The sequence below is a fragment of the Aplosporella prunicola genome, assembly GCF_010093885.1.
Source record: "Aplosporella prunicola CBS 121167 unplaced genomic scaffold K452scaffold_2, whole genome shotgun sequence".
NCBI classification, from domain to species: Eukaryota; Fungi; Ascomycota; class Dothideomycetes; order Botryosphaeriales; family Aplosporellaceae; genus Aplosporella; species Aplosporella prunicola.
Window position 1 is genome coordinate 543423 of NW_022983530.1, and position 27342 is coordinate 570764.

A 27342-nucleotide genomic window follows, 5' to 3' on the forward strand; every position below is an offset into this window, starting at 1 on the left:
AGTTTGAATGATAGCGGTTAAATAAGACGCCCAGGAAGAACGATCACCTGAAGTCAAATCATTTTTATGGAGCTCTTGACTATGAAAACACTTGGGGAATATAAGACAAGTCTAATGCGCAGGGAAATCCGGTGTATCTAGGTCTTCGTAACTCTATCAAAAAGCACTTGGGGCTGCCTCTGGCCCAGCTCGATCATGTTTTCCCGCCGCTTAGCAATGCAACAATCCAAGAACGCGCAAGTGATGCCGGTATCTCTATGAGTCCTTAGACTTCGCTAATCGTAAAACCTCTCTTTTGGCGCGCCGAAACAGATTGCTGATATGATATCCGCCGGTCTAATCATCAAACTTGTGTGAATTTAGGCATGTTCGTATAGTGACAAGCGCTCCAGATGCTAGCTCTTTAAAAAGAGGGCGGGAGGCTGTGACCACAAAAGTATGTGGTCCCGTACATTAATTAGCGTAAAATCCTTTTAACCGCAAGCCAGTTACAACTGGGGGTTCGAGCGGTACTCTGGCACGACACCGCTGGCCTGCGATTTCTCGGCCTGGTTCTCGGTTTCGAGCTTGTTGTCGACCTCGGTATCTTGCTCAGCGAGGAATTTCTCGGCCTCAAGCGCGGCAACGCAACCAGAGCCTGGAGCCATGTATGAGTAAAAATTTGTAACAAGAGATGAGTAAAAGACTTACCAGCACTCGTGATGGCTTGCCTGTAGCGCTTGTCCTGGACGTCACCAGCAGCAAAAACACCCTCGACGCTAGTGAGGCCCCGGCCGGGCTCGGTGATGAGGTAGCCGTCCTCGTCCATGTTGAGTTGGCCCTTGAAGAGGGTGGTCGCAGGGTCGTGGCCAATGGCATAGAACAGACCCTTGGCCTCGATAGTCTCCTCGCTGCCGCTCGCGTTGTTCTTCACAAGAAGATGCGTCATGAGGCCACCGTTCTTCTCCTCGCCCTTGATTTCCTTGGCCGAGGTGTTGTACCTGATCTCAATCTTGGGGTTCGTCTCGAGCCTGCGCGCGTTTGACTTGGATGCGCGAAGCTGGTCCCTACGCACGAGCACGTAGACCTTCGAGGCCTTCTTCGTCAGGTAAATGGCCTCCTCGACGGCCGAGTCACCACCACCAATAACGACAAGGGGCTGGTTGCGGAACATGGGAAGAGAGCCATCGCAGACGGCGCACGCGCTGACACCATAGCCCCAGTACTTCTCCTCGCCGGTAAGACCCATCCTCCGCGCTTTGGCGCCAGTGGCGATGATAATGGCATCGGCGGTGTGCTCCTCATCCTCGACACTCTCATCGTCGCCCATAGGGTGAAGCCAGTACTTGAAAGGGCGAGACTTCAGGTCGACTTTGGCGACCGTCTGAGAGATGATCTCGGTTCCGCAGGATTCGGACTGAGCGCGCATTTGGTCCTGCAGAAATCATACGTCAGCACAATGGCTCTTGGCTGAGGAGAAGTTGCAGGCGTACCATGAGCGTAGAGCCCTGGATCATCTTGAAGCCAGGGTAGTTTTCGACCTCATCGGTAGTGGTCAATTGACCGCCGGCGGCAATGCCAAGAGCAAGGAAACCCTCGTAGAGAACAGGCTTGAGGTCTGCGCGGGCAGCGTAAATGGCGGCGGTGTGGCCGGCGGGGCCGGAGCTGTGCAAGTTAGCATTTTCAAGGCTCACGAACAGTGAGCGGGAACAACGCACCCAATGACTGACGGGCGAGTTAGCAGGCGGCGTGGCGAGGAGGGGCTTGCAGGGGAAAGACATACTGACGAGCTTGGAGTGCATGGTTCGTATGGAGGGGAGTCCCGCGGTGGCTGACTGGCGGTGTTGCAAAGAAGCAGCAGCTGCAATGGGGACGCTGAGGGAGGAGCGGAGAGGGGCTCGGCGGAAGGCTGCGGCGAACAGTTTGGCGGTGGTGCAAAGCGAGTGGGAGAGAAAGGGAAGAAGTTAGTGGCGGGCAGAAAGAGGCCGATGGTATTTATCTCGGACACATTACATACACGCGTTTGATTTCTAAGTTGGCGCAATGGTCCTCTGCTTACGAGCCGCGCCCGACCCAGACCAGGCCCGGCACGTGACCCTAGTCCTCGCTCCCGCCGCCGCCGCCGCGCTTGCGCAGGTTCGACACGCCGTACAACGTGTCGCGGCTCGATGCCCGCACTTCCGCTCCGCCCTGCCCGTTCGCCGCCTCGAGCTGCCCCGCCTCTGCCCTCCACTGCCCCTCTGCCGTACGCCGCCAGAACTCCAGCCGCTGACCTTCTGCCGCCGCTTCGCGCTGCACCCTGGTGGATCCGGGGACGTGTGCATTGTCCAGCGACACCACCATGCTCGACGGCCCTACTGCCGCCACGTCCAGCACATTGCCCGCCATGGGAATTGCTTCAACCTTGACCTGATCCCCCGCACTCTGCAGCTCCCCGACATCCATGTCGAGCAGCACAGGGATGCCCTCGCATGCAACCACGATCCGAGTCTATCAACGTTAGCCTGCCATGCCAGCCAAACGCGCATCCATTCGTACCTTTTTACCGCTTTTCGGCAGTGCCCAGATCCCCGAAATGGCGATGCTGACGCTGCGCTTGCCATCTCCCGAGAAGCTCCCGGTGTCAGGTACGGATGCAAGCGCATCGCGGATCGGTATTTTCTTCAGCAAGCGCCTGTCCAGCCAATTCCAAACAAACAGTTGATCGTCTCCACCGCCAGATATAAGTATTTCTTGCGTTGGAACACACATTTTGCTCACAAACTCTTGGTGACCAAGACAAAAACCCTCAATAATGTGAGTTTGTGGTTGGGCGCGCGAGATTCTGATGTGCTCGTCGCGGTCAGAGGTTAGTATGTACCTGCGGGGCTTCACGAGACCTGCAACAGAGCCACCCGGCTGCTCTGGGTTCTCTTGATCAAGAGTGACGAGTACAAGATCTGTCAACATAGACACATGGCCCAGGAGGATCTCGTGTGCGAACTTGAGAGGCTCCTTGGTTTTGGCTTGATTTGATAGCTTGAGCTGAGCTTCCAGAGCTTTGCGATTCCGACCAGTATGGACAGTTAGGTTAGTGGCCGAGGGAACGAAAGTCTTCTCTGGTCCTGTTGTTACCGTTTGAGGCGAAACTTGCGCAACATCCTCTGGCGAGTAGTGGAGAGGCAGTGCATAGACATCGCCGAATTTATCTCCGCACACGATTGTTTGACCATCTGGGGTGATGGCAAGCGCACAAGGACGCTTGGGCATGGATCTGAGACTGTTCAACAATGTCCGCTTCTCGCGTGTTTGGTGCGCCTTACCTTTCACTAAGCTGCTGGATCTTGCCGTTGGGTTCGACAGAGAAGACGCGGACGCATTTGTCTTCCCCGGTCACTGCCACAACATACCGACCATCGTCGGAGCTTACGAGTTTAACAAAACTGGGCGGGGTCCCGGATTGGTTTTCAATTTTTCTTTTTTTGCCTGGAGGCCCTTCGCCATCCTCAGGTACAGGGTCTTCTGCTGCCTACGACGGAATCAGACTGCTGCGTTGGACAATGTATACAGACCACACGTACGGAAGCAGAACTTGGTGTCTCGGCGGACCATGTATTTAAGAGGCTGCCGTTTTCTAGGTTGAAAGAAAACAAGTTGTGACCGCTCGCAGCCAGCAGTATGCTAACAGTCTGCGATCCCACGCGATCGAGCGCCTGGAGACACTGGTAGGGGTGCTGCATGACTGCAGTGAGGTAGGGTGTTCAGGCTGGTGGGAAGTCTTGGCGGCCAGAAAAAGTACACTAGCGCCTCGCTTCGCTCCCACAAGTCGCGACATCATTTCGAGTTTCGCGCGCAGACTCAACACCACACACGACTTCAGTCGCCCACGTCTTTTTTTTTTTCCCGTCGCAATTGACTTCGCCTGAAATATCCTATACCTCACCGAAGCTATGGGGGGCAAGTCTACTCAAAAGGCCGCTTACTTCGATAAGCTCAAGAGCCTCCTCGAGACCTACAAGTCCATCTTCATCGTTGGCGTCGACAAGTAGGCCAAACGCTCAAGATGCGGCCCCAGGCGCATGCTAACAGATGGCAGTGTCTCGTCCCAGCAGATGCACGAGATCCGTATCTCCCTCCGTGGTGAGGGTGTTGTCCTGATGGGCAAGAACACCATGGTCCGCCGTGCTATCCGTGGCTTCATCGCTGAGAACCCCGAGTACGAGCGTCTCCTTCCCCACGTCAAGGGCAACGTCGGTTTCGTCTTCACCAACGGCGACCTCAAGGACATCCGTGAGAAGATCCTTGCGAACCGTGTTGCCGCTCCCGCCAGGGCTGGTGCCGTCGCTCCCGCCGATGTGTGGATCCCGGCCGGTAACACTGGTATGGAACCCGGCAAGACCTCTTTCTTCCAGGCTCTCGGTGTTCCTACCAAGATTGCCCGTGGTACCATTGAAATCACCACGGACCTCAAGCTCGTTGAGGCCAACACCAGGGTAAGTTACTCCGGTATTATTCTGCCACGTCTTTATACTAACAGGTGGCTAGGTCGGTGCTTCCGAGGCTACCCTGCTCAACATGCTTAACATCTCTCCCTTCACCTACGGTATGGGTATCTTCCAGATCTACGACCAGGGCCAGACCTTCGATGCTTCGATCCTCGACATTGAGGAGGAGCAGCTCCTGAAGGCTTTCTCCAGCGCCATTACGACCATTGCTTCCGTGTCGCTGGCCATCAACTACCCTACCCTGCCTTCCGTCATGCACTCCATTGTCAACAACTACAAGAAGGTTCTGTCCGTTGCCATCGAGACCGACTACTCTTGGGAGGGCATCGAGGAGCTCAAGGACCGTATCCAGAACCCCGACAAGTACGCCTCCGCCGCCCCTGCCGCCGCCGCCGGTGGTGCTGCCGAGGCTCCCAAGGAGGAGGCCAAGCCTGCTGAGGAGGAAGAGGAGGAGGACGAGGATATGGGCTTCGGTCTGTTCGACTAAATTGTTCACCGTTTGTGAGCAAAGGTCTTGACGGACGATGACCGCATCCTTGTTTCCTTGAATGTCTGTGGATAACTGGCATTCACTCAAATAGCGATCTTAAATACAGTTTTGGGTCCTCGAGGCGTGCAATCGCAATGCCCAGCAACGTGAACTGAACTTGTGAAAGTCAGTTTGTGTTTTCTACTGTGGTAAGTTCAACTCCTTTTTATTATGGTCTTTCATCCCGTTTCCAATGATTAAAAATTTTTAACCCTGATCTTCAATGAGGATTAAAAATGCAACAAACACTCTAATTTTTTAATGAGCCCTATCACTTATACCAACTTTACTTTGCAATCTTTGCTTTGTTCAAAGCTGACATACCCTAAGCATCTACAGATTATGCGGACTCCGCGCCCCGATTGTTGTTTATCAGCAAGATATCCCGGCCGGAACTTTGAGAAGCGAAGCCCCAGCTTGAAGAAATTAACGATGACTTGTTATTCTATCACATCCGAGATTTTGTTGCTATGGTGCTAAATTAAGTGAACATGTTCTTTGAGCCCTATGCGTTTCGAAACTGCAATAAAAATTTCCTAGTACTCACCCTTCTCTGTCTTCTCGCGAATCCTGGTGAGGTCAATTCTCACCCAATACACTTCCCAATGTTGCTTTCCCCCTAAGCTCCTACATACACTATGGCTTTCCTTGTTTTCCAAGGCAACGTCTGCATGGAAATCTACTACCGGTGCGTCCCCAAAAGCCATATTTCCTTGTCGTAGCAGCTTTCTGGCCACTGTTTTAGCCAACCCACAGCCTCGGTACCCAGGTTCCACGTGCAGCGACACCAGGCTGCCGTCTACGCCCAAGAATGCCCACGCAATGGGCGCGGTTGCTGGCTCGACGGGAAATATGGCCGCTGATGGGAGAGACCGGAGCGTACGGTTCGTCCTAGGAATGGCAGTTCTGCTGCGCACGAGGGCGAAGTCCTCCTCTCGTAACGCTCCCCAGCGCAGGCTGTCAGGCAACGAGCCGACGTTTGCAGTGCCGGACACGTCTGTCACGGTGGAACAGTCGCGGGAGAAGATGTATTTCACGTAAGGGAAATCGACGCCCGGCATGTCTGTCCTCAGGCAGTCGCGGGCTCTCAGTTCACTGACGTTGCGGCTGTGGAGCGTGCCTGCTTTGAGGAAGGCCTGTTCGTTCATGTACGTCAGGTAGGCGGCGGCCGGCGCAGACGTGTGCACATGGTGCGCGGCGGCCTTGTCTGGCACCGCCGCGTTCACGGCCGCGAGAGCATCGGCCTCAGCCTCGGCCGAGAGAGCAGGGAAGGCGAGGCCGCCGATGTGCCCAAGTAGCGCGAACAGGTGCGTCGTGCAGGTGCAGTCGGCGGGCCGCTGCGAGATGTGCCCTGGCGCGTCGTGGCTGAGGAAGAACCAGGCTTCTGTCTCTGGGCGGCAGGAGCGGTCGACGAAGGCGACGCCGAGGCAGAGGGCTTCTGCATTTTCTGTTGCTGCTGCTGCTGGTCGCGGCTCTTCGGGCGGTAGTGTTGATAGGATGTGCGCGTGGGAGCTGCGCCGCCCGAATTGCAGGCGGCGGTAGAGTGGGAGCGAGTAGGGCAGGAAAGGATGGAGGCTTTGCAGGAGCGCCGTTGACTCTGTGTACTCGTAGACTGGCGGGAGCTTTGCCATTGTGGTTGGATGGTGCGAGTCGGTATGATTGAAAATGGAAATGAAAATGAGCGAGAGCCTCGTTATATATATCTACTATTTAAGAGCCGCCGGCTCTTTCCTATTTTCTTCATGACTCATCCTTGTCAATGGTAGGTAACCTTCCTTTTCTGTAGCAATTTTGCTCATAGGTCGCATGAGGGGAGATTTTGACTGGCCCACGTTTACTACTGCCGGTAGATTGAGCGAAGATTTATCCATGGACTTACGAACACGAAACTGTCATTGCTCATTATTGCTCTTGTGTTTGATAGTTAGATAGGATGGAACACTTCAGTGCCTGCATGTCTTGAATTATATGGACTTATGCGGCCTGTTATGTAGTCTAGTTAGCCCCTTACCTGAGAATTGTTGACGATATGTGTGCTTCTTAATTTGGGAAGACTCCCTCAGCCGGCAATTCTGTTTATGATTTAATGGCTGGACATCTTCAGGTAATTCGCAAATCCAAAAGACCTGCATCTCTACCTGCCAGCCCCGCCACTATCAAAACAACAAGAGTGACATACCTATCCATTCAAAGGCAGCTTCACTCTCACACAAAGTCAATCACGAAATGTGCCGAAAGAACTCCATTTAGACTACAGAACGCCGACGTTAGGGGCAAGCACACAAGAAAGCTGCCCAAAAAAGTTTTTGAAGCAGGACAATGTGTCGTTGTGCACCGGATCCAAAACAAAACCCAGTCAAATAGAAAAAACACCCCGTCTACCTGGTTGTTCTGCCAGTAAGGAACAAGAAACAATGCAAGAGAGCCTACCCGCTGAGCCTTAACTACCGCCATGACGGGAAAAGGCGTGCACGGTAGGAAAGTAAAAAAAAGCTTCGTGTATTGCAACGTGCAGAATAACAAAGATGTCACCCGACCTCTACTGAACTCCGACTCCGAGGCCCTGGTTAATCTTCATGGCTCCGCGTCTCGATCAAGTAGCTTTGCGCCTCACTCAACCGACACCTTCTTCATCATGCTTAAAACTCTCGTCATGCTGTCCGGACCCTCGTTCGTTTCATTCGTAGCCCATAAGCAAAATAATCCACCGCTTACTGCGAAGCGCACTGGACGCGCTCGGCACCAGGGTGCATATCATCGTCATCATCGTCCATTGCGGCGCCACGTGACCTGGCGTGTTCCCTAGTCGGGTCGACGTTGTCGAGCTGGAAGTCCTCGGTCATGGCATCAGCCGGAGGAGTGGGAGCCTCAACCTTGCGGGGGCCAAGGATGCGCTCCAGAGCTTGCCTGTCCTCATCGGGCATGGAGGTACCGTCGGGGCCAGCGATCCTCTCGGGGAACTTGACATCGAACTGGATGTAGAGGTTGCCGAAATCGTGGTGGCGGTAGGAAGGCATACCCTGGCCGCGAACAACCTTGACGTCGCCTGTTCAGGGGGTCAGTAAATTGCCAAAAAATGAATAATAAAGAGCGCGTGATTTAGGCTTACCTGGGCTGATAACCTCGCCAGGGATGAGCTCGACGGTCAACCACCGCTCGTCCAGGTGCTCGATGTGAAGGACGCCACCAGCAAGAGCGGTAACCAGGTCAATCTCGGCGTGGTAGAACAGGTCGTCATCTTTCCTCTGGAAGCGCGGGTGGGGCTTCTGCTCGATCTCGAAAACAACATCGCCGGGCTCGACGTCCGGAAGCTGGTCACCCTCGCCACGGAACTCAATCTTCGTGCCGCTCCGGACACCCCTGTCAACGTGGACGTGAAGAACCTTCCTCTCAATGACGGTCTTCTTGCCGTTGCACTGCTTGCAGCGGTCCTTGTCGCGAATGATCTCACCCTCGCCCTGGCAGTCGGGGCAAACGGTCTGGAAGCGCTGGATCATGGGGCCCATCTGGCGCATCATCATCTTCATACCACGGCCATCACAGCCAGCGCACTTCTTGACGGCGCCCTCCTTGCCTCCGCGGCCCTCGCACTTGGCGCAGATGACAGACTTTTGCAGAGCGAGCTTCGAGACCTTGCCGCGGTAGATATCTTCGAGTGAGACCTTGTGGACGTGCGAGATGGTCCTGGCCTTCTTGGGGCCAGTTTCCCTCATGCCACCACCGAACATGTTGCCGAATCCGCCGCCGCCACCACCGAAGAACTGCGCGAACAAGTCTTCCGCAGCCATTCCGCCGCCGGCGCCGGCACCGCCCTCTAGACCCTCCTCACCGTACTGGTCATAGAGCTGGCGTTTCTGGGAATCGGACAGGACTTCGTAGGCGTGCGACAGGTCCTTGAACTTCTCGGCGGCATCAGGGTTGTGTGCGTTCTTGTCTGCGAGGAGGGAGATGAGAATGCGCGTGTTTGCCAGGCGGATGAGTGGTGAGGAACAACATACCAGGGTGCCACTTCAGCGCGCCCTTCTTGTATGCGGACTTGAGCTGCGCCTCGCTGGCGTCGGGCGAGACGCCGAGGATTTCGTAGTACTTGGTTTCCTTGACCATTGCGACGGTGCGTCGAGGGCTGTGCGGTGGTGGTGTTGGTTGGGTATCTCAATCACAGAGCCTGGCGCAAGGTGAAGGCGGGCGGGTGAAGAGAGAAGGCTATATGCAGGAGAAGAGTGTAAGCTAGTGGACTTTTTTTTCAGACGGCGGGAGCGACCAGGCTGGACGGGCTATAGCGTTGGTGCAAAAGGAAAAAGGATAGAAGTACATACTCTATCAACAAAGGCAAGGAGAGCGGAGAGGAGGAGGCTGAGAGAGAAGCTGCAGCAGGTTGCAGACTAAAATTCAAGACCTGGAGTTTGGACCTTTGGGCGTGGGTTCAGCCTAGAGCTTTCCACTCCTTCTCCCGAATTCCAAACCCTTCCACACCGCCACGCCGTGGCTAGTGCCGCAGCCTCAACGCCGCCGCCCCCAGACGTGCCCGCCGGCCTCGACTCCCGAAAGCAAAAAAGGCCCGACATGTAGACCAAAATACAAATATTTTACTGACTGCCGCTATTGACTGCCTGTACTAACCATCCCAACACCATGTCGCAGAGTGACGCCGGTTTCATCGCTGCCCTCGACGAGGCCAAGAAGGGTTATGACGAGGGCGGTGTCCCGAGTACGCCCTAGGTCCCCTGCTCTCGCCCATTCATTGTTTCTAATAATCCTTGCTCTCACAGTCGGTGCCTGCCTGGTTGCCGCTGACGGTAAGATCCTGGGGAGGGGCCATAATCTGAGGATCCAGAAGGGCAGTGCCACCCTTCACGTAAGCTGCCCACCATCCTGCTCCATATTGGATTGCACTTAGTAATCCCTCGCAGGCTGAGATGTCGGCCCTCGAGAACGCCGGACGGCTCCCGGCCTCGGCCTACGAGGGCGCTACCATGTACACCACTCTTTCTCCTTGTGACATGTGCACTGGAGCCTGCATCCTGTACAAGGTCAAGCGCGTCATCCTGGGTGAGAACACCACCTTCCTTGGCGGCGAGGAGCATCTTCAGCGCAAGGGTATCGAGGTCGTCAACGTCAAGAGCGCCGAATGCGAGGCTCTGATGGCCAAGTTTATCAAGGAGAGACCAGGTGACTGGTAAGTCTTGCGCCTCGCAACTACCTGGTAACTGGAACCCGAGATACTTACTGTGCTTGATAGGAATGAGGATATTGGTGAGCAATGAGCAACAATGTATAGATATCGTGTTTACAATTCCTTGAATATATTCTTTAACCTTCAGGGTATTCATAGAGGTTGTTGAGCTGATTGCAAATCACTCCCTTGAGACAACCGCATAGTACATATCCATCAATTGCAAATTCCCCGAACGCATTAAGCAAGCGTGATAGCAAACATTCCTGTCAGTATATAGATATCATCAGCCCCCATCTCGGAGAGTGGGGTGTAGAGCACAGTGACCATCTCTAAACTCCGCTATCTCCATGGCACCGTAACTGTGCCACAGAAAAGATTAAAGAATGGTACAGCGACTTGGGTGGTAGTGTGGTAAGGATGATGGATAGTTGTCCTGCACGCGTGTGTTTGACGTTTGCAGTGCCATTGATGCAATGCCCGTAAGACGACGAGGGATGTTCAGTGAGGTTGTGACGTGGCCCCTGTTGTTGGTCGAGGCGCCGTCTTCGTTGCGGGCCAAACGTCGAAACGCCATGGAAGCGGGATCCTCAAGAAATTCTAAAGTAGCTGGGCGAAAAGTAAGACATCACTCATCACGCATTGAGGAGCTTTAGCGCACTCTCAAAAGCGTTGACCACTCTTATGTCTGCAACTAGGTTAGTCTTGATCATTGCTGTTCTTGGAAAGGGCACGGACAGTGTTGTCTCTTCTCCTCTAGTTCTTCTTCGGAGTATTGGACATGTGTGGTACGCGTGCGAAGGCTATGTGTGTGGTAAGTAAAAGGATGCTTAGATAAGGCATAGAAGTGGTAGGCCCTACCGATTAAAGGTCCTGTCAACCTCATGGGTACGAGAGGCGTTGACCCAGAGCGAGAAGAACTGAATTGGCAATGGATGTCAGTAGCAACAACCACATGACTATGTCAACAGACTATTATTACTCCCAGAAGATCAGAATAGTGAGCAAGGATCTCATCTTCTCTACTGCGCAGCTCTTGAATGTCGGCATGATATCGCTGTGCGACGTCTTCCCAATCGTAGGGTTCAAGGGCGGCCGATGGATCGAGGTCAGGCTTGTTGTCGGTCGGGGTGGTTGAGCGATCGTGACCTGCGACCATGTCGCCGTGAGAGCGCTTGCGCGCCGAGGGAGAGGGGAAGTGGTCCATGTAGTAGAAGTAGTAGAAGTACCTAGTAGAAGTACCGTGGGCGAGCGGGCGTGTGGCCGTTGTGCGGGCAGGGATCCCCCCGGTTGGCGGCGTCCTTGCGTCACAAGGCTGCAGCTCAGCTCTTTGACCGTCGCGACTTCCCTAGTTACCGACGCGCCTGCTGCTCCCATGGGCCGCCTGCATCGCACCTGCACTCAACATGAGCACTGCGACGCGCCCCATGCCCTGAACCCAACGCGCCCGCCATCTCCCACCTCCACGCCCTCGACATGGAGTGCGATATCTGTGGCAAAGGCCTCAACCCCAAGGTCCCCTTGAACTGCCCAACGTGTGCGCGCGCCGCCCTCTACCCTTTTCGCATCGCCCAGGCAACGACTCTGCTGGACAGGGAGACGCTGGGCTATCATGTCGAAGCCGTGGCAACCGGCGCCGATGATCAAGCCGGACAGGCCGTTTCACTTGGAGAGACGCTCGTCGACACGCATGAGAGCTCCAAAAGGGCCGCTGTCGAGCAACGTCGTACCGCAACGGCAGAGATAGAAGAGCGCATCCGCTACATTACCGAGCGTAGCGAGTCCCTACAGAAGCAGATAGACGAAGGCAAGAGGGAAATCGCTGCTAGGAAGGCAGCCATCGCTCAGCGCCGCTCTGACTTGGAGTCAGCCACTTATAATATCGAGAAACGCAGGTCGAAAGAGCTGGACACCGTGAAAGAAGTCATCAAGGCCGTTCGAGCGGCAGACGATCTAGGCCACAAAGAAGACGTCTATGGCAGGGCCTGGCACTGCAAAAAGGCTGCTGATGTTGCCGGACTGAAGCAGAGAAGACGGAGGTCGCGCGACGGCTCGGTCAAGATGGAGTACTACATTGGCGGCATACGCATCTTGGATCTGCGGGATCTCAACAGTATGTTTTTCCTTGTCAGGTAATACAGGACTGTCTGTCATCTCTAATGTGTTTTAGCTGCTCCTCCTTCCCAAATCACGGCATCCTTGACCCTTCTAGCAGGCTTAGTCGTCCGTGTGTCAAACTATTTGGCGGTGCGTCTACCTGCCGAGATCACCCTTCCGCATAAGGACTATCCACTCCCCACCATATTCTCTCCCTCTTCCTCGTATATGTATAAAGATGTACCATTCCCCGGTAGTACACCCTTTCAGTCATCTAGCAACAGTCCTGAAGACTCTCGGACACTGGAGCACCAACGGCCTCTACCCCGTCCAAGATCTCTGTACATTGATCGTAAGCTGCCCATGCTTGCGGCAGAGGACTCCTCAGCATATTCGCTATTCTTGGAAGGGGTTACGCTCCTCTCCTGGGACATTGCATGGCTATCTCGCTCGCAGGGCATGAACAACACGTTTAATGAGTGGGAAGACATATGTCCGCTTGGAAAGAACCTGTGGCAGCTTTTGATTGAGAGTACCCAGGCGACAATGTCTGCAGTGGACAAGGAAAAGAAAGATGGACCCATGGCCAAGGGCGACTTCAGATTTCCAGCAAGCAGTCGTTCTCTCGCGTCAACACCGGAGATCGGCTTGGGCTCATACTCGCACGGTACAGCAAAGGGTTTTCTTGGGAACGCCGAAGGTGCGAGCTTCATGAAGGGGTGGAAGCTGCAGACACCGGCAAGGGCTGTCGACAAGCTCAGATCGCATCTCCTGGCGGAGATGCAGGGTGCAGAATGGGAAATGCTGGACGAAAAGGAGTTCGAGAAGGAAGAAGAAGCAGACACGGATGGACAGAGCAAGCCGAGAGGAGTGAATGGGTGGACGAAGCTCAAGAGTCGTAATGAGGAGACAAAAACGGCATGATGCGGGGTTGGATAGGGAGACGATCAAAATCTGAGGCCATCATGCGGAGGCCATTTGAGGTCGTCAGTTAGATTGACCGGCAGGGTGGCACAGGTGGCATTAACGGCGGGCGATAAGAGGTATAAAAGGTGCCGGTGTCCGCGGTCAATGCAAGAAAAAAGGTTGTGCGTACCTTGCCGGGCGTCAGCGTCAGTGCTGGCAGGCGATCGGCGGAACAAAAAAATAAAGCAGCGGCGGAGAGGTATCTGGCACAGGGGGCAGAAACAGACTTGCGACAGAGTCACCGGTCGGCGCACGTCAAGACATGGCAAGCGTGCCCCCGTACTCGGCGTCCCCTCGCCTTATCGACCATGCGGCCGAGCTCCGAATTGCGATAAACAGCTCGTCAGCTCAACGAAGCATGCCGATCGTCATAGGGAGAGGTGCTCGCAGGGAGCAGCGGGCGATGCAGCGCCGAAAAAGAAGTGGGATAATATTGGAGCACGCGACTTGGCGGTCACGAGACAGAGGATTCAACCTTGGGGGCGGCGATCCGTCGACGACTTCAACACTCAACGGAGCGTTGCCGGCTGGAGAGACGAGGCAGAAATAGAGTTGGGTGAGCACGAGCAGCCGTTGCGACATGACGGTCGCGGGTGGCGGCCGGGGGAAATTGCGCGCTAGCCGAGACTGGCAATTCTCCTCGTAAACCCCAGGAAAAAACACGACGCCGCGCTGGCTCCCCATATTGCCCAATCCGGCCATGATGGATCGCCTTTGCACAATCTCGCTGCCCCTGGCGCCCTGCCCCGGCCGCCCGTCCTCTCTATCAAAAAGCCTGCCGCCGTCGTCGCTGTCGTCGGCACCTCAAGGCATTCCTCCCCACTGTCAAGTCCAGGCCTTGCCTTAGTCACTCTTTTCCTCTTGCACCGCTTCACTCTTTCAGCGGCCATACTCCGTATTATTTCTAATATCTGCCTGTTTTGACCATGAAGTCTGCCATTTTCGCCGTCGCCGCCGGCGCCCTGCTTGGCAACGCCGCCGCGGGCTCCCTCCACGACCGCCACCAGGGCTTCCACAACCGCAGGGGCGTCCCCCAGCTCGAGGCCCGTAATGAGAAGGGCGAGGTGTGCGGCTGCACCACCTACGTCAGCACCATTACTGGCCCGGCTACCCGTGAGTGCTTGCAATTACCTCGCCTAGCTATACTTTTTTCTCTGACTTCGACCATCAGTCTCCACCAACCCTGCGTCGTCGCCCCTGCCGGCCACTTCCTCTGCGGCTGCCTTGACTTCTGCTCCCCCGGCCCCGAGCTCCCCGACCGACGAGAAGCCCATGCCCACCCCGGCTGTGTCTACGTACGCGACCCCCGGTACTTACACCATCCCGGCCGAGACTGTCACTCTCACCGACAGCACCACCGTCTGTGCCGCCACGACTGCCAGCCTTACTCCTGGTGTCAACACTTACGGTGGTGTCACGACCTCGGTCGTCACCGCGACCACTGTGACTTGCCCGTACGCCGCCGTGGAGACCACCGACTCCACGACCACCAGCGTGATCAAGACCACGACCTACACCTGCCCGGCCGCTGGCGAGTACACCATTGCTCCCACCACCACCAGCGTCCCCGAGGCCACGGTCACCGTCCACCCCACGCCCACCTCGTACGCCCCTGGTACCTACACTCACCCTGAGCAGACCGTCACCATCACCAAGACCAACGATGTCTTTGTCTGTCCCTACAGCTCCCAGGGCGCTTCCCCCACCCCCACCCCCACCCCCACCCCTACCGGTGACGTCCAGGGCGAGACCAGCACCCCCGCCGCCGCTGAGAGCACCCCCGTGACCCCCGTCTCTCCTGCTGGCTCGACTCCTGCTGCGTCGACGCCGACCGCCACCGGCTCTGCTAACTCCGGCGGCAAGAACTCCAACGGCATGACCACCAACGGCAACCAGTGGGCCATCACCTACACTCCCTACAGCTCCGACGGCCAGTGCCAGAAGGCCGACGACGTCATGAAGGACGTCAAGGCCATCAAGGACAAGGGTTTCACCACCGTCCGTGTGTACGCCACCGACTGCGACGGTCTCATCAACATTGGTGCCGCTTGCCAGGAGTACGACCTGAAGATGATCGTCGGCATCTACATTGACGAGAACGGAATCGAGAAGGCCAAGGAGCAAGTCACCGAGCTCACCAAGTGGGGTTCGCAGGGCAGCAACTGGGAGCTTGTCGAGCTGATTGTCGTGGGTAACGAGGCCATCTTCAACCAGTGGTGCACCGCCGCCGAGCTCGGCCAGTTCATCATGTCCGTCAGGACCTCGATCACCGAGGCCGGTCTTGCCGTCAAGAAGCTCACTACCACCGAGACTCTCAACGTGCTGCAGGAGCAGGCCAACGAGCACCTCTGCCAGGCCATTGACGTGATCGGTGTCAACGCGCAGCCCTTCTTCAACGCCGACTGTGTTGCCGAGAAGGCGGGTGACTTCATCCTGGACCAGCTCAAGCTGGCCAAGAAGGTGTGCCCCGACTACCCCAACCTGACCGACGTGTTCAACCTGGAGGCTGGCTGGCCGCACTCGTCGACGAGCAACAACAACGCGGCCATTGCCGGCACCGACGAGCAGGCCAAGGCCATCAAGAGCATCATCGAAAAGGCCGGCACCAACACGGTTCTCTTCTCCTACGGCGACGACTCGTGGAAGGGCGGCGGAGAGTTCGGTATCGAGGGCTCCTTCGGCTGCGCCAACCAGATCGAGCTGCTTTCCGGCGAGCTCAAGATCGGCGGCCTGACGCTCGACATCAGCCTCGGCAGCGGCGGCCTCGACCTCGACATCGACTGGAACTAAAAGAAGGATGCGTAGGAGATAAAGGTGGTTGGTTGCTGTTCTTGTTGTTGTTGCCGTTGTCGTCTTGATTTTTCTTTAGCTATTTATACCTTTCGTTTGTGGAAATGATACGTCGAGGTGGCTGTGGTTGTTGACCTTTTTTTTTTTTTTTTTTGAATATTATATCTCTAGTGCGTGCGCGCGTGTATACACTATTTACCGTGGAGGAAACTCTTCTTTTGACGCGCCTACTGCTACTATTACTTACTACCTACAACTTACTGTATATGCGCGCGTCCAGCTTCCTCCGAGGCTTGGGGACTTTTAGTCCATATTACACCCGGGGTCCAATCGCGAAGGGCTGCCTAGGTAATCATGCCAAGAAAGCTGTCGTGCCGTTAATTTCTAAACGTTAGTGTTTAATCTTAAAGCGTTGAAACTGCATCAACTTGTTTCGCCATGCTTCCTTCATGTTTGACGGTTTTCAACAGTGGGGTTTGTTTAGCCAATTCATGCAAGGTATACACGGTTTCGCGTAGGAGTAAGCTGACGCGGCTGAGACATGCAAGTCCATTGATGGACCTCCTTCTCTTTCTGTTCACACGTTCATGAAAACGAATGGATAAACGATTGAAGAAAAATCATCTCATAAAGTCGTTATGTAGGTTTCCCCGTTTTGATCTCAGCACTCCCAGGTGTCGTCAAGCTTGTCCTCTGTTCCAGTCTGATACCATCCGCCGTGAAAGCCATAACTACATGCAAGATTCGAAAAGCCACCGCCAGCAAACTAACTATCGCCTCTCCTTGAGACCACCACTACAAATTTCCCTCCCTACTGACTAGATACCTTCGGGCGGAAGCCGACGCCCGGGATCTTGCTCCTGAGCAACAAGCTGCTGCAGACGACGCTGAAGCTGCTGAGCGCCATCGCCAAGCTCGCCCACACGGGGTCCAGCCTGATGTGCGCGCCGCTGGCCGTCTTGGCCGGGAACAGCACGCCCGCGGCAATGGGCATGGCGGCGAGGTTGTACACCAGCGCCCAGGCGAAGTTGAACCACACTCGCCTGAAGACAATCCTGCTGAGGTCGACGAGCGTGAGCACGGCATCAAGGCGGCTTGTCACAAGGATGAAGTCGGCCGAGGAGATGGCGACGTCGGAGCCGCTGCCGATGGCCACACCTACGTCGGCCATGGTCAGCGCGGGCGAGTCGTTGATGCCGTCGCCCACCATGGCTACCGTGGCGCGCTTCTTGCCGCGGCCCTTGGGCGGCAGCATCTTCTGCAGGTACTGTATCTTCTCGGCCTTCTGATCCGGCAGCACGCCGGCGATGATGTTGCTGGGCGGGATCCCAACGCGGGCACCAATGGCGTGCGCGGTAGTCGGGTTGTCGCCGGAGAGCATCCAGACGTCGATGCCGCGTTGTTGCAAGGAGGTGACGGTGGGCAGAGACTCCGGGCGGAGAGGATCTGAGATGGCGAACGCGACGGAAAGGGTCCACATTTCGGCACCAGTCTCCGAGGTTGAGGTACAGATGCCCATCAAGGCAACGGATTTGCCTTGGCGCTTCCAATCGTCAAGCTTAGCGGCCGTTGCCGAGCCCATGGCGATCGAATGATCGGCCATAAGAGCCTCGTTGCCAATAATTGCCTTGAAAATCCGAGCGCCTGATGATTGAACCTTGATCTCAGCCTTCATGCCTTTACCGGAAATCTCTTCAGCGCTCGTAACCTGGAAGTTCTGCTGGGATGATCGAGACGCGCAGTAAGACATGATGGCGGTTGCGATGGGGTGACCGCTGCCCTCCTCGAGTCGTGCCGCCAGCTCGTAGACTTTTTCAGGGTTACCCTGGGCAAGGACTTCGACATCAGTAACGGCTGGATCTCCACCCTGTGTCAAGGTACCGGTCTTGTCGAACACGATGGCGTCGAGAGTGCTGGCTTCTTGAAATGCTTCACCGCCACCCTTGACCAAGATACCATGCCGGGCAGCCAGACCGCCACCAACGAAAAGAGCCGTCGGTGAAGCAAGACCAATACCGCACGGACAAGCCACAACGAAAACTGCAATGGCAAAGCGAAGTGACCAGAGCGGCCAACTACCAGAGTCGCCGCCCCGGTAATCTTCGGGGAGTGCACCGGAGAGACCGAGAGAGAGCCAAATGGTCCAGGTGGTAACGGCTACTGCAGTGACACAAGGGACGAAGTGGCCAGTGATCATGTCAGCAACCCGTTCTACGGGCGCACGACGCGTTTGGCCCTCTCTCACGACCTTGATGATCTGGTCAAGCATAGAGGTGCCTGAAATTGAAGAGAGCCGGACTTGGATCGGACCACCTTTGTTTACCGTGCCGGCGTAGACTGTGTCGCCGATGTCCTTGTTGACAGGACGAGCTTCTCCAGTTAAGCTTGACTCGTCAAACTTGGCAGCGGCATCCATCACAACACCGTCGAAAGGCGGAGAGGCGCCGTGTTGAACCCGTACGACATCGCCGACCTCGAGCAGATCAACACCGACTTTTTGGTCTTGCATCTTGACGGTGTCGACCAGGATTGCTTCATCGGGTCTAAGGCTTCCAAGAGCAGTGACTGCATCGCCAGTTCGCGTCTTGCTGTAGGCCTCAAGAAATCGTCCAATCAAGATGAACATTGTCAGGAAAACCACCGAATCGAAGTAGTAGTCGCTGTCTCCCACATGCATACCGCAAGCGCCAAGGCCGAGTTCGGCAATCGACGCGAAGTAAGCAATGCTGGTTCCCAGGCACATGAGCATGTTCATGCTTCCGAATCGATAGAACCTTTGAATGATTGGCGTCTTGCTTCCCGGTCTCCAAAGGGCTCGAACTTCTTTGATTGCTCTCCTGTGGAAGCTATCCGCCGCAAAGAAGTAGACTGGCGTAGCGAGAACAAAGAGCGCCCACTGAGCGCGGCTGACTTTACCGGACCACATGTCCGCCATCAGGAACATGCGCGTTGAATTTTCGGCAGATACCAAGCTCATGTAGACGATACCGATTATGAACGTAGGAATCGCAACGGTAATCGAAAGTCCGAGTCGGAATAACACCCTACTTCTTTCGCGAGCATGCATTTGCTTTGCTCGCTCCTCAAGGGTAGGTGGGTGGTAGACTGAGGGTGAGAGGGTTGGGTGAACATCCGATATAGTAGCAATAATTTCTCTGATTGTCAGCTTTGGCAAAGCCGGGATGTACTTTAACTCGATCAACGGGTCGTCGAACGTAGGCGGTTTTTCGATCTGGACCGTTCCCTTGAAGTGTCGTTCCAGGGCGTTGACAATGTTCGTAGGGCAGTGTTGACAGAACATGTTGTCGATGCGGATTGTGATAAGCCTTTCGACATCTTCCGGACGCTCTTGTTCAAGGTTCTCGACGATGTCTAGGGTGGCCTCAAAACCAACGTCTTCGATGGCTTCCTTGATCTCATCCAAGTGCTCCTTGCCGTCGAAGACGACAGTTGCACTGTTTGAGATCAGAACGACATCAACGGTCTCGATCCAATCGCGTTGCTTCAGTGCATCCGTTACGCTGTTCGTACAAGCGCTGCAGGTCATGCCTCCAACGGCAAAAACCGCCCTCCATTTGTCGGAATCTGACTGCTGAACTGATTTCTTTGGGGAACTAAGCTCCTTAACATTATCCAGGCTGGCATCAAAACCGGTGTCCTCGATGGTCTCAATGATATTGCTGACATTGTCCTTGCCTTCGAAGTCCACGGATGCGCTGTGTGTCATAAGAGACACAGCAATTGAACGAACGTAAGGAAGCTCCTCAACCTGGCGAGTAATGGCGTTTGTGCAAGCGGAACATGTCATTCCAGTGATGGCAATCGAGGCCTGGTAAAGTTGAGGTGCTTGGGGCGAAGCTACGACAATCGATTCCAAACTACTGGGAGCGTCTGAAACAATGCTTTGTTTCTCAATGTCGCCGTGCTCCTTCGCCGCTTCAGTGACAAGGCCGACCGAATCCAGCTCGATCTCCTTCTCATCGTAAGTTTTTGTTCTTCTTTTCTTGGATGCGCTTGAGTCCTTTCCAGCGGCGCACTCGGCACAGCATGTGAGGTGCTTTTCCATCTGTTGCATATCAGGCATTCTGCTTTGGCGCCAAGACTCCCTCCAGGATTGTCTCCATTTATGGACGGCCTGTTCCAAGCTGCTCTCCCACTCGCCGCTGGGCAGGACGGGAGATGCGATCTGCTCAGTACCGAGAGCGTTGCTGTCCTGGAAGATACTGTGAACCTCGAAGCCCGCGAACTCCAGAGCTTTTGCTATGGTGTCGTTGGACAATTCAGGGTGGTGGCGGACGGTGACAGAGTGGGACACAATCGAATGAGAGACGGCAACCGGAGCGGGGTCCAGCTTGTTGAGGGCCTCGACTATGCTATTTACGCATGAGGGGCAGTGCAAGTTTGATATGAAGATTGTGCTGCTCTGCAGCTGCGGCGTCGAAGCACCCACGCGTGGTGACATTGGTGCTGCTGGTGCCATGGCGGATGCGCGGATGTGCGGATGTGATCAGGCGGCGCCGTCAAGGAAGTACAAGAGAGGAAGGAATGCGGCAGAGATGATGGTTGGTGAAGAATGTTTTGTGAAATTATGAGAGGGCCAGCCAAGAAGGGGAGGAACAAAACAGAGATAGATAAAGGCGGGGGACGGGCCTGCCGTTCCTCTGCGAAATAGAAAGAATGAGTGAATAGTGCGGAAGAGAAGGAGAATGAGGCAGAAGTGCGGAGGATGCTTAAAGTGGTCATGCACGCTCCCGCACAAAACGCGCAGCGACGCCCGGGTGAAACAAGCTTTCCTAGCGCCACGCCAGCCCACGCCAGCGCCAAAACCCTCGCTGGCCAATCGTCCCGACGACATCTGCCACTTTGCCTCTCCACGGAAACATCTCTGACCCCTGCTCTTATCCCCGCCACGTCTACAAAAAAAAAACAAAAAGCCTGACCAATCACGGCAATGCGGCACGCAAATCAGCAACCGTCCACCCGGTCGGATTCCTACAATCTGTGCTGCTCGTCTGGTCGGGATCTCATCTTCGCCCTGACACAGGACGGATACGTACATATATACTAGACCAACGACGTTACATGAACGTTGGTGTCTCACACAGCCTGTTTTGCTTTCTTCTTTCGGCACCATGGACTTCAGTCAAACTGTCCGGTCTCTTTCTGCCAGTTGAGGTTGCTGATGACGGCCCTTTGGGTCTCCAGCTCGGCCTCCAGCGAGAGGATTCTTGCCTGCAGCTCACTTATCTTGGCGTTTCGCTCCTTGACGGCCAGCCTGGATATATCGCGGCCCCTCGAAATGCCTTCGACGCGCAGATCAATTTCTCTCAAAACCTCATGGAGCCCGTCTCTGCTACTCGAGTCGATGTCAATGTTTCGCTCTGAAAGTAGGCGCATGACCTCACGGACAGCGGATCTCTCTTCCCCCCGTCCGCTTGTGGGAGTATTTTTATATCGGGACGGTGTAGGTGACTCGGCCGAGGGCTCAGCGTCCGTCATGCGTCCATGTGTGTGGCGCGAGACCGGGGTCATTAACGCTTTGCTACTTGGCGTCGAACATGCGTCCGTCTTGATCGCTTTCCTTGGAGTAACTGACGGAACAGGAGGCGGAGGGACCATGGAGGTATTGCCATAATCATCTACCTTACTGAGTTCAGCTTCAAGATCCGCGTCCGTGGGCCAGTCGCCATCGACTTCGGTCTGCAGCCTACGCTTGCCAGGATTCACAGAGCCTGGAGGATATGCTGGCCCTGGCAACCCTGATTGATTTGGGTCATGGTTCGAAGCCGCCACATATCGAGAAGAATGAGGCTCGTTCGGGGAAGCTGCTACGATCGCTGCATCCATCCGCGGTTTGGCTTCTTCTTCCCAAAGGAAGAAACCGCAGCGCTCTTCCTGTTGCTTTTGGCACGTGTAGAACCAGCGACCCTTGTTCTTTCCCTCTTTCCTAACTTTGAAATGGTCTGCTGGCAACGGCGGGGCGCAGTCGCAGTGCCAAGTGTTGCTTGTGAAGCTGCCCTTAGGTTTGCTGTTGCGTGTGCCTCGAAACCCGGACATGTTGCAATGATGCTTAGACCAAGTCACACTCGCTCTCCGGTTCGATGATGCTGGGCGGCAGGAAACAATCACGGCGGACTCCAGGATCTAGGAAGCGCTGGAAAGGATCCTGGGATCCGAGGAAAAGCTAAACGACCCTGTTCCAACCCCTCATGCCAGCCAATCGAACCTTATTTGTCGTGTCGGAACATCATTGATACGTGCCGAATACGGCGTGCCGCGAAACCCTTTGGGGCACAGCAGGTGAGCAGCAGGCTACTGACCATTTAGAAGACGAGCAGAAATAACCCCTTCACCAAACCTCTGAGCAAGTTAGGGCCGCGGAAACGGCAAGCCACAGGGCATTTTTCGAGGTTGCACGAGTTTGGGTTGGAATCACGCGGGGCGTTGTGAAGCAAATGAGGATATGCCGCTTCGTTCCCATACAAACCTTGTCTAGGCAGCGCCCTGACGTTCCAGTCCAAGATCCTTGCTACGTTCAGAGTTGGAGTGCACCTGCCTGATAAACTGATTAGACCATATCCCTACCGGCGTATCTCGGAACGATGACAGAACAATCATTACGTTTTCTATTCCCAAAACCGTTCAGACAGTGTTATATTGTACATCCACAAATATTCGTGTGGAGGCATCCTTCTGTTGTCAGAAAGCAATCAACCGTTACTACATAAGCCTGCATTTGTTTGCCACGAAAATATTGCGAAGCACTGAAACAAAAGTCAGTCAACTCGACATCTTTGCATTCAAGGAAAAAATCATCTGGTTCTGATGCTAGCAACAACTCGCAACAAAAGAACTCATCGATAATTATCACAGTTGTGTTGGGTAGACAGATCTTAGCGACTTTTTTTTGGGTTTGAAAGTTATACAAAAGCAGCATCTTCATGCTGAGCCTTCCCATTGCTGATAACAGAACCATACCTAGGTGTCCGTTCAACAGCAATATCCCCCACGACAAACGTCATACGATCAATAATCCGCTTTGATGATAACGGAGATTGTCGAGTTCTCTCACCCTGACAGTACTCTATTTGGCGAAGTGAAGGTCGTAGTTGAGCCACTTCCTAGCAACAACCTGATCAATGTCCAAACCTGGCTTGCCATAAGTAAGAGGAGCAAAGTAGAGGAAGCTCCAGACAACAATGGCGAGAATGACGCCAGTGGCGGCCCAAGAAGCGAACAGGGTCTGGCCACCGATGCGCTCCCTGACAGGACGACTGCGGGACATGGAACCCTTCTTCTTTTGCGCATCGTCATCATCGGAATGCGGCTCGATGTTGAAGATAAACTCAACCAGGGCTCCGGTAACCAAACAGGAGGCAAGGTGAGCGGGCAGATAATGGTGGAGGAAGAGTTGGCGACCCATGATGAAGAAAGGAACGTAGTGGGCAGCCCAAGTCAGGAAGAAAAAGCCCGTGGAGTTGTAAAGGCGGGAGCGGGTACCTGAAAACAATTTGGTCAGTTGATGATTTCAAGTTAGGAAATTGAATATTAACTCACGTTTGTCCAAAGCGTCTATGCCACGGCGCATGGCTAATTGATCAGCTCCAATAATACCGGCAAAAACAGCGAGCAAGCTGCTAGCAAGCCACCACCCAAGCGGGTTGCCGAGGAAGTAAATCTGCTGTCTCGTTTCGTTCTCTGTCCAGAAACTGACACCACGAAGCAAGAAAGGCCAAGAAATAGGGAATGAAGCGTAGGGATGGCTGCTGGTCAAAGCGTTGTTGTGAAAGAACATGGCCCTCTGCAGCTCAAGGTATTTCCTCAAGAAAGGCATGCGTTTGGTCTTCCGAGGCTCCTGCTGGCGACGAACGTCGTCTTCCGGGACTGAAGGAAGTTCCTCAACATACCAGATGTTGCTCGACTGCTGGATGTTCTTGTTGCCGTTAATCTCGGCTTGCTTGTAAGCCCAGTCTGGCAGCGGAGTAGTGTGCGTCCACATAGCAACCTTGGTGGGGAAGTGGACCAGTTTGAAGTGAGAACCCATGGTCTTGAAGTCTTGGCCAGCCTTGCCGTTCTCGACTCTAATTTCGAATAGAGTGTCGTTGTAACGCTCACCTTCGGCAACCTCAATGTCGACGGTGGTGAATTCTTGGTTCGTGGGGTAGTAAGGAGATGCGACATCGTGGGTCAGAAGCATCGTGTTAGTAACCAAATGACGGAACCTGACCAGATCACCGTTCTTGACACGGCGAGGCTGGTCAGTAGGAGCAGCGGCGGGAAGGATCTGCCATTGGTTGTTGGTATCATTGTGAGGGTAACCAGTGACCTGCTGGCCCTGGGAAGAGATACGGCCATCCTCGTAACGGAGGGGGTACCTGTCCGGGTGACTGTGGAGGTAGACTTTGGTCTCCTTGTGACGCATGGTAATAGCGTCAAAGTAGTCGATACCGACAGATTGCATAGTCATGATGTTGTCACTGAGCGTCTCTTGGAACTCAGGGCTCATGAAATCATCGCCAGGACCGGACCTTGAGAGAATGGTGAAGTGGACTTGGAACCAAAAGAGATACAAAAAGAAGGGAATGATGATCAGTCCTGTCATGCGAGCAGCGAAGTGCTTGCCAAAGTCCGGCAGAGAGAGAGAGCCTTGCCTTCGGTTGACGTTCAGCAAATCCCAGAGGTCGAATGCCACCGGGACACCGATTGAAAAGAACGTGAAGAGACCGACATATTTCGTAGAGATGACACAGCTCAGACAGACGCCGGTCAGAAGCAGCCACTTCCACCACTTGCGGCCAAAAGGATCGTGACGCAGCTTATAGAAGCGGACGTAGGAGAGGACACTAAGGGCCATAGAGAAGACCAAAGTTGCGTCCAGCAGAATCAAGCGGGTTTGACCAATGTGCGCGTTGTCGAACAAGATCAAACCAGCGGCTGTAATACAGGCGGGAAGGTTGTATCCGGACTCCCACATGATCAGGAAGACGGTTGGGACCGTAAGTGCGCCCATGGTAGCGGGCATGGCGCGGTAAGCCACGTACGGAACTTTGTTGGTGATGTAGGAGTCTCCAATGTTCTCGAACAGGAAAGAGCCATCGTATCCAACGAGCCAGCCGGCCAGAGCGAAGAGAAGCTTTCCGAAAGGAGGGTGGACATCGAAGAAATATGTGCGCTGAAGGTAGTAGGACGCGAACTGCAACAATGCTTCAGTCAGCGACAGGTTCTTACTATAGGTCCCTGACAAAGAGCCCCAGGTTTGCTATACATACCTTTCCAAAGTGCACCTCGTCGAAGACCACCTGGTCAGGATGGCTGATGCCCCAGAAGCGCGTAGCAAAAGCCAGCACTGTGATGACCGCAAGTGCGAGTTTGTAATCCCATTCTTTGCCAACCGTTGCTGTCGCTTGAACTTGCGCCTTAGAAATAACCTGGTCGACACTGTCCACTGGATCGTCCGGGTTCGGGGTGGTAGGACGCTTGTTCTTTGCTCCTCCGCGATGTCTCACGGAGGGTGCGGGTGAGCTCATGCTGGGCCACACGAGAGACGACTACCGGAATTGAAGGTCAGAATGAGGGGAAATCCCGATGCGGCTAAGATCGCGACTTACAGATGTCAATGGACAGAAAGTGGGTGAGGGAGTGGTGAGGAAAGAAACCAACAGCTGTCGCGATACAGCTAGGTGTTCAGAAGACGCGCGGTGCAAGTGCTACCCCTGCGTTTCAAGCCACACCTGAGCGGGCGTGCCTCCCCTGATGAACTGCGCCACCACCAGTTCTCACGATTTTCATTTAACAACTACTCGTATTTTAACTTGAGAGGCACGGCTGTCGCGCGCCATTCTACTTCTATTTCATCTACCTAATAAGGCCTGTACACCATGTACTTGCTAATATTCTACAAACACTGACGCTCGAATGTTGCTTGTGCAAATTCCATCATTTCGGCTTCTTTTCAGCCGCATTTTTCCTTCGCTTGATGCCAACGGTCGTCTCCCATCCATAAAGCGCTCCCGCCCCGAAGACAAGAGCAGCTCCGAACATCATCTGACCACCCATTTTGTTGCCGAATAGCCATATACTTATCAGGAAGCTGACAAGCTTACGAATATTCAGCACAATGGTCACCGTGACGGCCGATGTGTTCGCACTAAGCAAGTTGACACCACTGATACAAAGTAATTGCGTGGCAGCGTTCAAAAGGAGCATGAAAACAGACTGCGGAGTTGAATGAAGCATCCGCTCAACAGCATTTGGCAAGGAAGAAGCCACTGATGCGTTCAGAGAGAGCGGTGGCGATGATGCTAGACGCGAGTACTGAGAGTTCAGCGTGCCTTGGAGGGGAAGGAACATCGGAATGCTGAGGAAATGAGAATAAAAGAGGTTCTCATCCCAGCGTTTGCCGTACTCGTCGTAAATTCCTTGCGCATATACGCCCATATACGCAGACAGCAGCTGTGCTACAAGAAGGATGACAAGTCCAGCTTCAAAAGACGCGTCTGTGAAGTTGATACTGGCAGTGCTCATAGATTTGCCCTGCAATGCTACCATTAATCGATTTAAGAAGAAAAATGATGGTGCTCTCAAAGGAAGTCTTACCTTGGAAGCAGCATCAGCCCAGGCTGATACGATAACTCCAGCCGTAAGGAGAGCCACAGAGAAGGTTTGTAGTGGAGAGTATTTCCTGCCGCACAGCCAGCCTGCAGCCATTGTAGTAACGCTGCCGAAGCTGCGCAGGATAATGTGAACAGGCACAGAGATATTGAAAGCAAAGGCCCAATTGTTCAGCATGTTGACGGCGAAGAACATAGCGGCACTGAGAGCCCACTTCCTGAATGGGACGGGGCTTTTCTTGAGATAGTACGGCTGACTCGGGTCATACTGCGAAGGAAATGCAGCAAGAGCTGTTAGAACAAACTGAAACAGCGTAATGAGAAGACCTAAGACAATTAGCGACCAGAAATCAGTTCTACTGCTTTGACATTTTACCGCTGCCAGGTTCCCGCCTGTCATTAATTAGCATAAAACTCGGCGAAGGAAATGGACATAATTTACTTGACAATGGCTTCAAGGGCATAAACCTGCGATGGAGAATGAGTACGAGCGGACAACTAGTAGAACTCCGTGATACTTACGTTAGAACAGCAGCCTCCGAAAATGAGGGCTGTGATGCCCACGGGTGCGAGCGGTATCATGATAAATCAAGACGTGCTGCGGACAAATTTGAAAGGCTTCTTGTTTGAGAAAGCAGCAATCCGGGATTACTGCAAGAGTTACGGTAAGCAAGGTCAGATTCTGCAATGAAGTCCCTTATCTGGGGCGGGCGA

General features: G+C 54.4%; 12 protein-coding genes across 12 annotated transcripts; 3 read left to right on the top strand and 9 right to left on the bottom strand.

The window, feature by feature from the left end:
* Positions 1 to 488: 488 nt before the first annotated feature.
* Positions 489 to 1781, bottom strand: K452DRAFT_294181 (uncharacterized protein; the record flags this gene model as incomplete). The annotated part of the gene is made up of 5 exons (XM_033541669.1): positions 489 to 637; positions 691 to 1414; positions 1473 to 1644; positions 1698 to 1704; positions 1763 to 1781. 5 exons carry the CDS (start codon positions 1779 to 1781, stop codon positions 489 to 491), a joined length of 1071 nt encoding a protein of 356 aa, XP_033402337.1.
* A 169-nt stretch (positions 1782 to 1950) lies between these two features.
* Positions 1951 to 3701, bottom strand: K452DRAFT_241559 (uncharacterized protein; the record flags this gene model as incomplete). Its single annotated transcript, XM_033537826.1, has 4 exons — positions 1951 to 2469; positions 2518 to 3232; positions 3282 to 3487; positions 3540 to 3701. 4 exons carry the CDS (start codon positions 3696 to 3698, stop codon positions 2077 to 2079), a joined length of 1473 nt encoding a protein of 490 aa, XP_033402338.1. The 3' UTR covers positions 1951 to 2076.
* Positions 3702 to 3908: 207 nt separating this feature from the next.
* K452DRAFT_323757 (uncharacterized protein) lies at positions 3909 to 4950 on the top strand (the record flags this gene model as incomplete). The annotated part of the gene is made up of 3 exons (XM_033544659.1): positions 3909 to 4003; positions 4055 to 4451; positions 4504 to 4950. 3 exons carry the CDS (start codon positions 3909 to 3911, stop codon positions 4948 to 4950), a joined length of 939 nt encoding a protein of 312 aa, XP_033402339.1.
* Positions 4951 to 5528: 578 nt separating this feature from the next.
* On the bottom strand, positions 5529 to 6631 carry K452DRAFT_262587 (uncharacterized protein; the record flags this gene model as incomplete). The annotated part of the gene is made up of 1 exon (XM_033538614.1): positions 5529 to 6631. The coding sequence occupies exon 1, from the start codon at positions 6621 to 6623 to the stop codon at positions 5529 to 5531; it is 1095 nt and encodes a 364-aa protein (XP_033402340.1). The 5' UTR covers positions 6624 to 6631.
* A 589-nt stretch (positions 6632 to 7220) lies between these two features.
* K452DRAFT_241568 (uncharacterized protein) lies at positions 7221 to 9410 on the bottom strand. The gene is made up of 4 exons (XM_033537828.1): positions 9309 to 9410; positions 8991 to 9195; positions 8102 to 8926; positions 7221 to 8038 (listed from the first exon to the last, which is right to left on the bottom strand). The coding sequence occupies exons 2-4, from the start codon at positions 9094 to 9096 to the stop codon at positions 7704 to 7706; spliced, it is 1266 nt and encodes a 421-aa protein (XP_033402341.1). The 5' UTR covers positions 9097 to 9195; positions 9309 to 9410; the 3' UTR covers positions 7221 to 7703.
* Positions 9411 to 9624: 214 nt separating this feature from the next.
* Positions 9625 to 10256, top strand: K452DRAFT_348365 (uncharacterized protein; the record flags this gene model as incomplete). Its single annotated transcript, XM_033545536.1, has 4 exons — positions 9625 to 9700; positions 9762 to 9847; positions 9903 to 10168; positions 10232 to 10256. 4 exons carry the CDS (start codon positions 9625 to 9627, stop codon positions 10254 to 10256), a joined length of 453 nt encoding a protein of 150 aa, XP_033402342.1.
* Positions 10257 to 10800: 544 nt separating this feature from the next.
* K452DRAFT_294187 (uncharacterized protein) lies at positions 10801 to 11372 on the bottom strand (the record flags this gene model as incomplete). Its single annotated transcript, XM_033541670.1, has 4 exons — positions 10801 to 10853; positions 10904 to 10968; positions 11027 to 11085; positions 11148 to 11372. 4 exons carry the CDS (start codon positions 11370 to 11372, stop codon positions 10801 to 10803), a joined length of 402 nt encoding a protein of 133 aa, XP_033402343.1.
* Positions 11373 to 11641: 269 nt separating this feature from the next.
* Positions 11642 to 13186, top strand: K452DRAFT_304582 (uncharacterized protein; the record flags this gene model as incomplete). The annotated part of the gene is made up of 2 exons (XM_033542829.1): positions 11642 to 12278; positions 12336 to 13186. 2 exons carry the CDS (start codon positions 11642 to 11644, stop codon positions 13184 to 13186), a joined length of 1488 nt encoding a protein of 495 aa, XP_033402344.1.
* An 856-nt stretch (positions 13187 to 14042) lies between these two features.
* K452DRAFT_336865 (uncharacterized protein) lies at positions 14043 to 15916 on the bottom strand (the record flags this gene model as incomplete). The annotated part of the gene is made up of 1 exon (XM_033545249.1): positions 14043 to 15916. A coding segment is annotated over one exon (1521 nt), but the record flags the coding sequence as incomplete, so codon positions are not given.
* Positions 15917 to 16829: 913 nt separating this feature from the next.
* Positions 16830 to 20480, bottom strand: K452DRAFT_218580 (uncharacterized protein; the record flags this gene model as incomplete). The annotated part of the gene is made up of 1 exon (XM_033536364.1): positions 16830 to 20480. The coding sequence occupies one exon, from the start codon at positions 20478 to 20480 to the stop codon at positions 16830 to 16832; it is 3651 nt and encodes a 1216-aa protein (XP_033402346.1).
* Positions 20481 to 21157: 677 nt separating this feature from the next.
* On the bottom strand, positions 21158 to 22075 carry K452DRAFT_218170 (uncharacterized protein; the record flags this gene model as incomplete). Its single annotated transcript, XM_033536343.1, has 1 exon — positions 21158 to 22075. One exon carries the CDS (start codon positions 22073 to 22075, stop codon positions 21158 to 21160), a length of 918 nt encoding a protein of 305 aa, XP_033402347.1.
* Positions 22076 to 22704: 629 nt separating this feature from the next.
* K452DRAFT_348369 (glycosyltransferase family 39 protein) lies at positions 22705 to 27268 on the bottom strand. Its single transcript, XM_033545537.1, has 8 exons — positions 27151 to 27268; positions 27071 to 27096; positions 27005 to 27021; positions 26615 to 26955; positions 26003 to 26551; positions 25288 to 25566; positions 23576 to 25211; positions 22705 to 23518 (listed from the first exon to the last, which is right to left on the bottom strand). The coding sequence occupies exons 1-8, from the start codon at positions 27208 to 27210 to the stop codon at positions 23103 to 23105; spliced, it is 3324 nt and encodes a 1107-aa protein (XP_033402348.1). The 5' UTR covers positions 27211 to 27268; the 3' UTR covers positions 22705 to 23102.
* Positions 27269 to 27342: the final 74 nt, after the last annotated feature.

Bases quoted from the DNA above. Each gene is read 5' to 3' on its own strand.
- K452DRAFT_241568 (XM_033537828.1), bottom strand. From the start codon at position 9,096: ATGGTCAAGGAAACCAAGTACTACGAAATCCTCGGCGTCTCGCCCGAC. The intron at 8,927-8,990 runs GTATGTTGTTCC...CCCTCCTCGCAG, and splicing joins CGCGCTGAAGTGGCACCCTG to ACAAGAACGCACACAACCCT. The intron at 8,039-8,101 runs GTAAGCCTAAAT...CCCCCTGAACAG, and splicing joins TGGCGAGGTTATCAGCCCAG to GCGACGTCAAGGTTGTTCGC.
- K452DRAFT_348369 (XM_033545537.1), bottom strand. From the start codon at position 27,210: ATGATACCGCTCGCACCCGTGGGCATCACAGCCCTCATTTTCGGAGGC. The intron at 27,097-27,150 runs GTAAGTATCACG...TCTCCATCGCAG, and splicing joins TCGGAGGCTGCTGTTCTAAC to GTTTATGCCCTTGAAGCCAT. The intron at 26,552-26,614 runs GTAAGACTTCCT...GTAGCATTGCAG, and splicing joins GGGCTGATGCTGCTTCCAAG to GGCAAATCTATGAGCACTGC.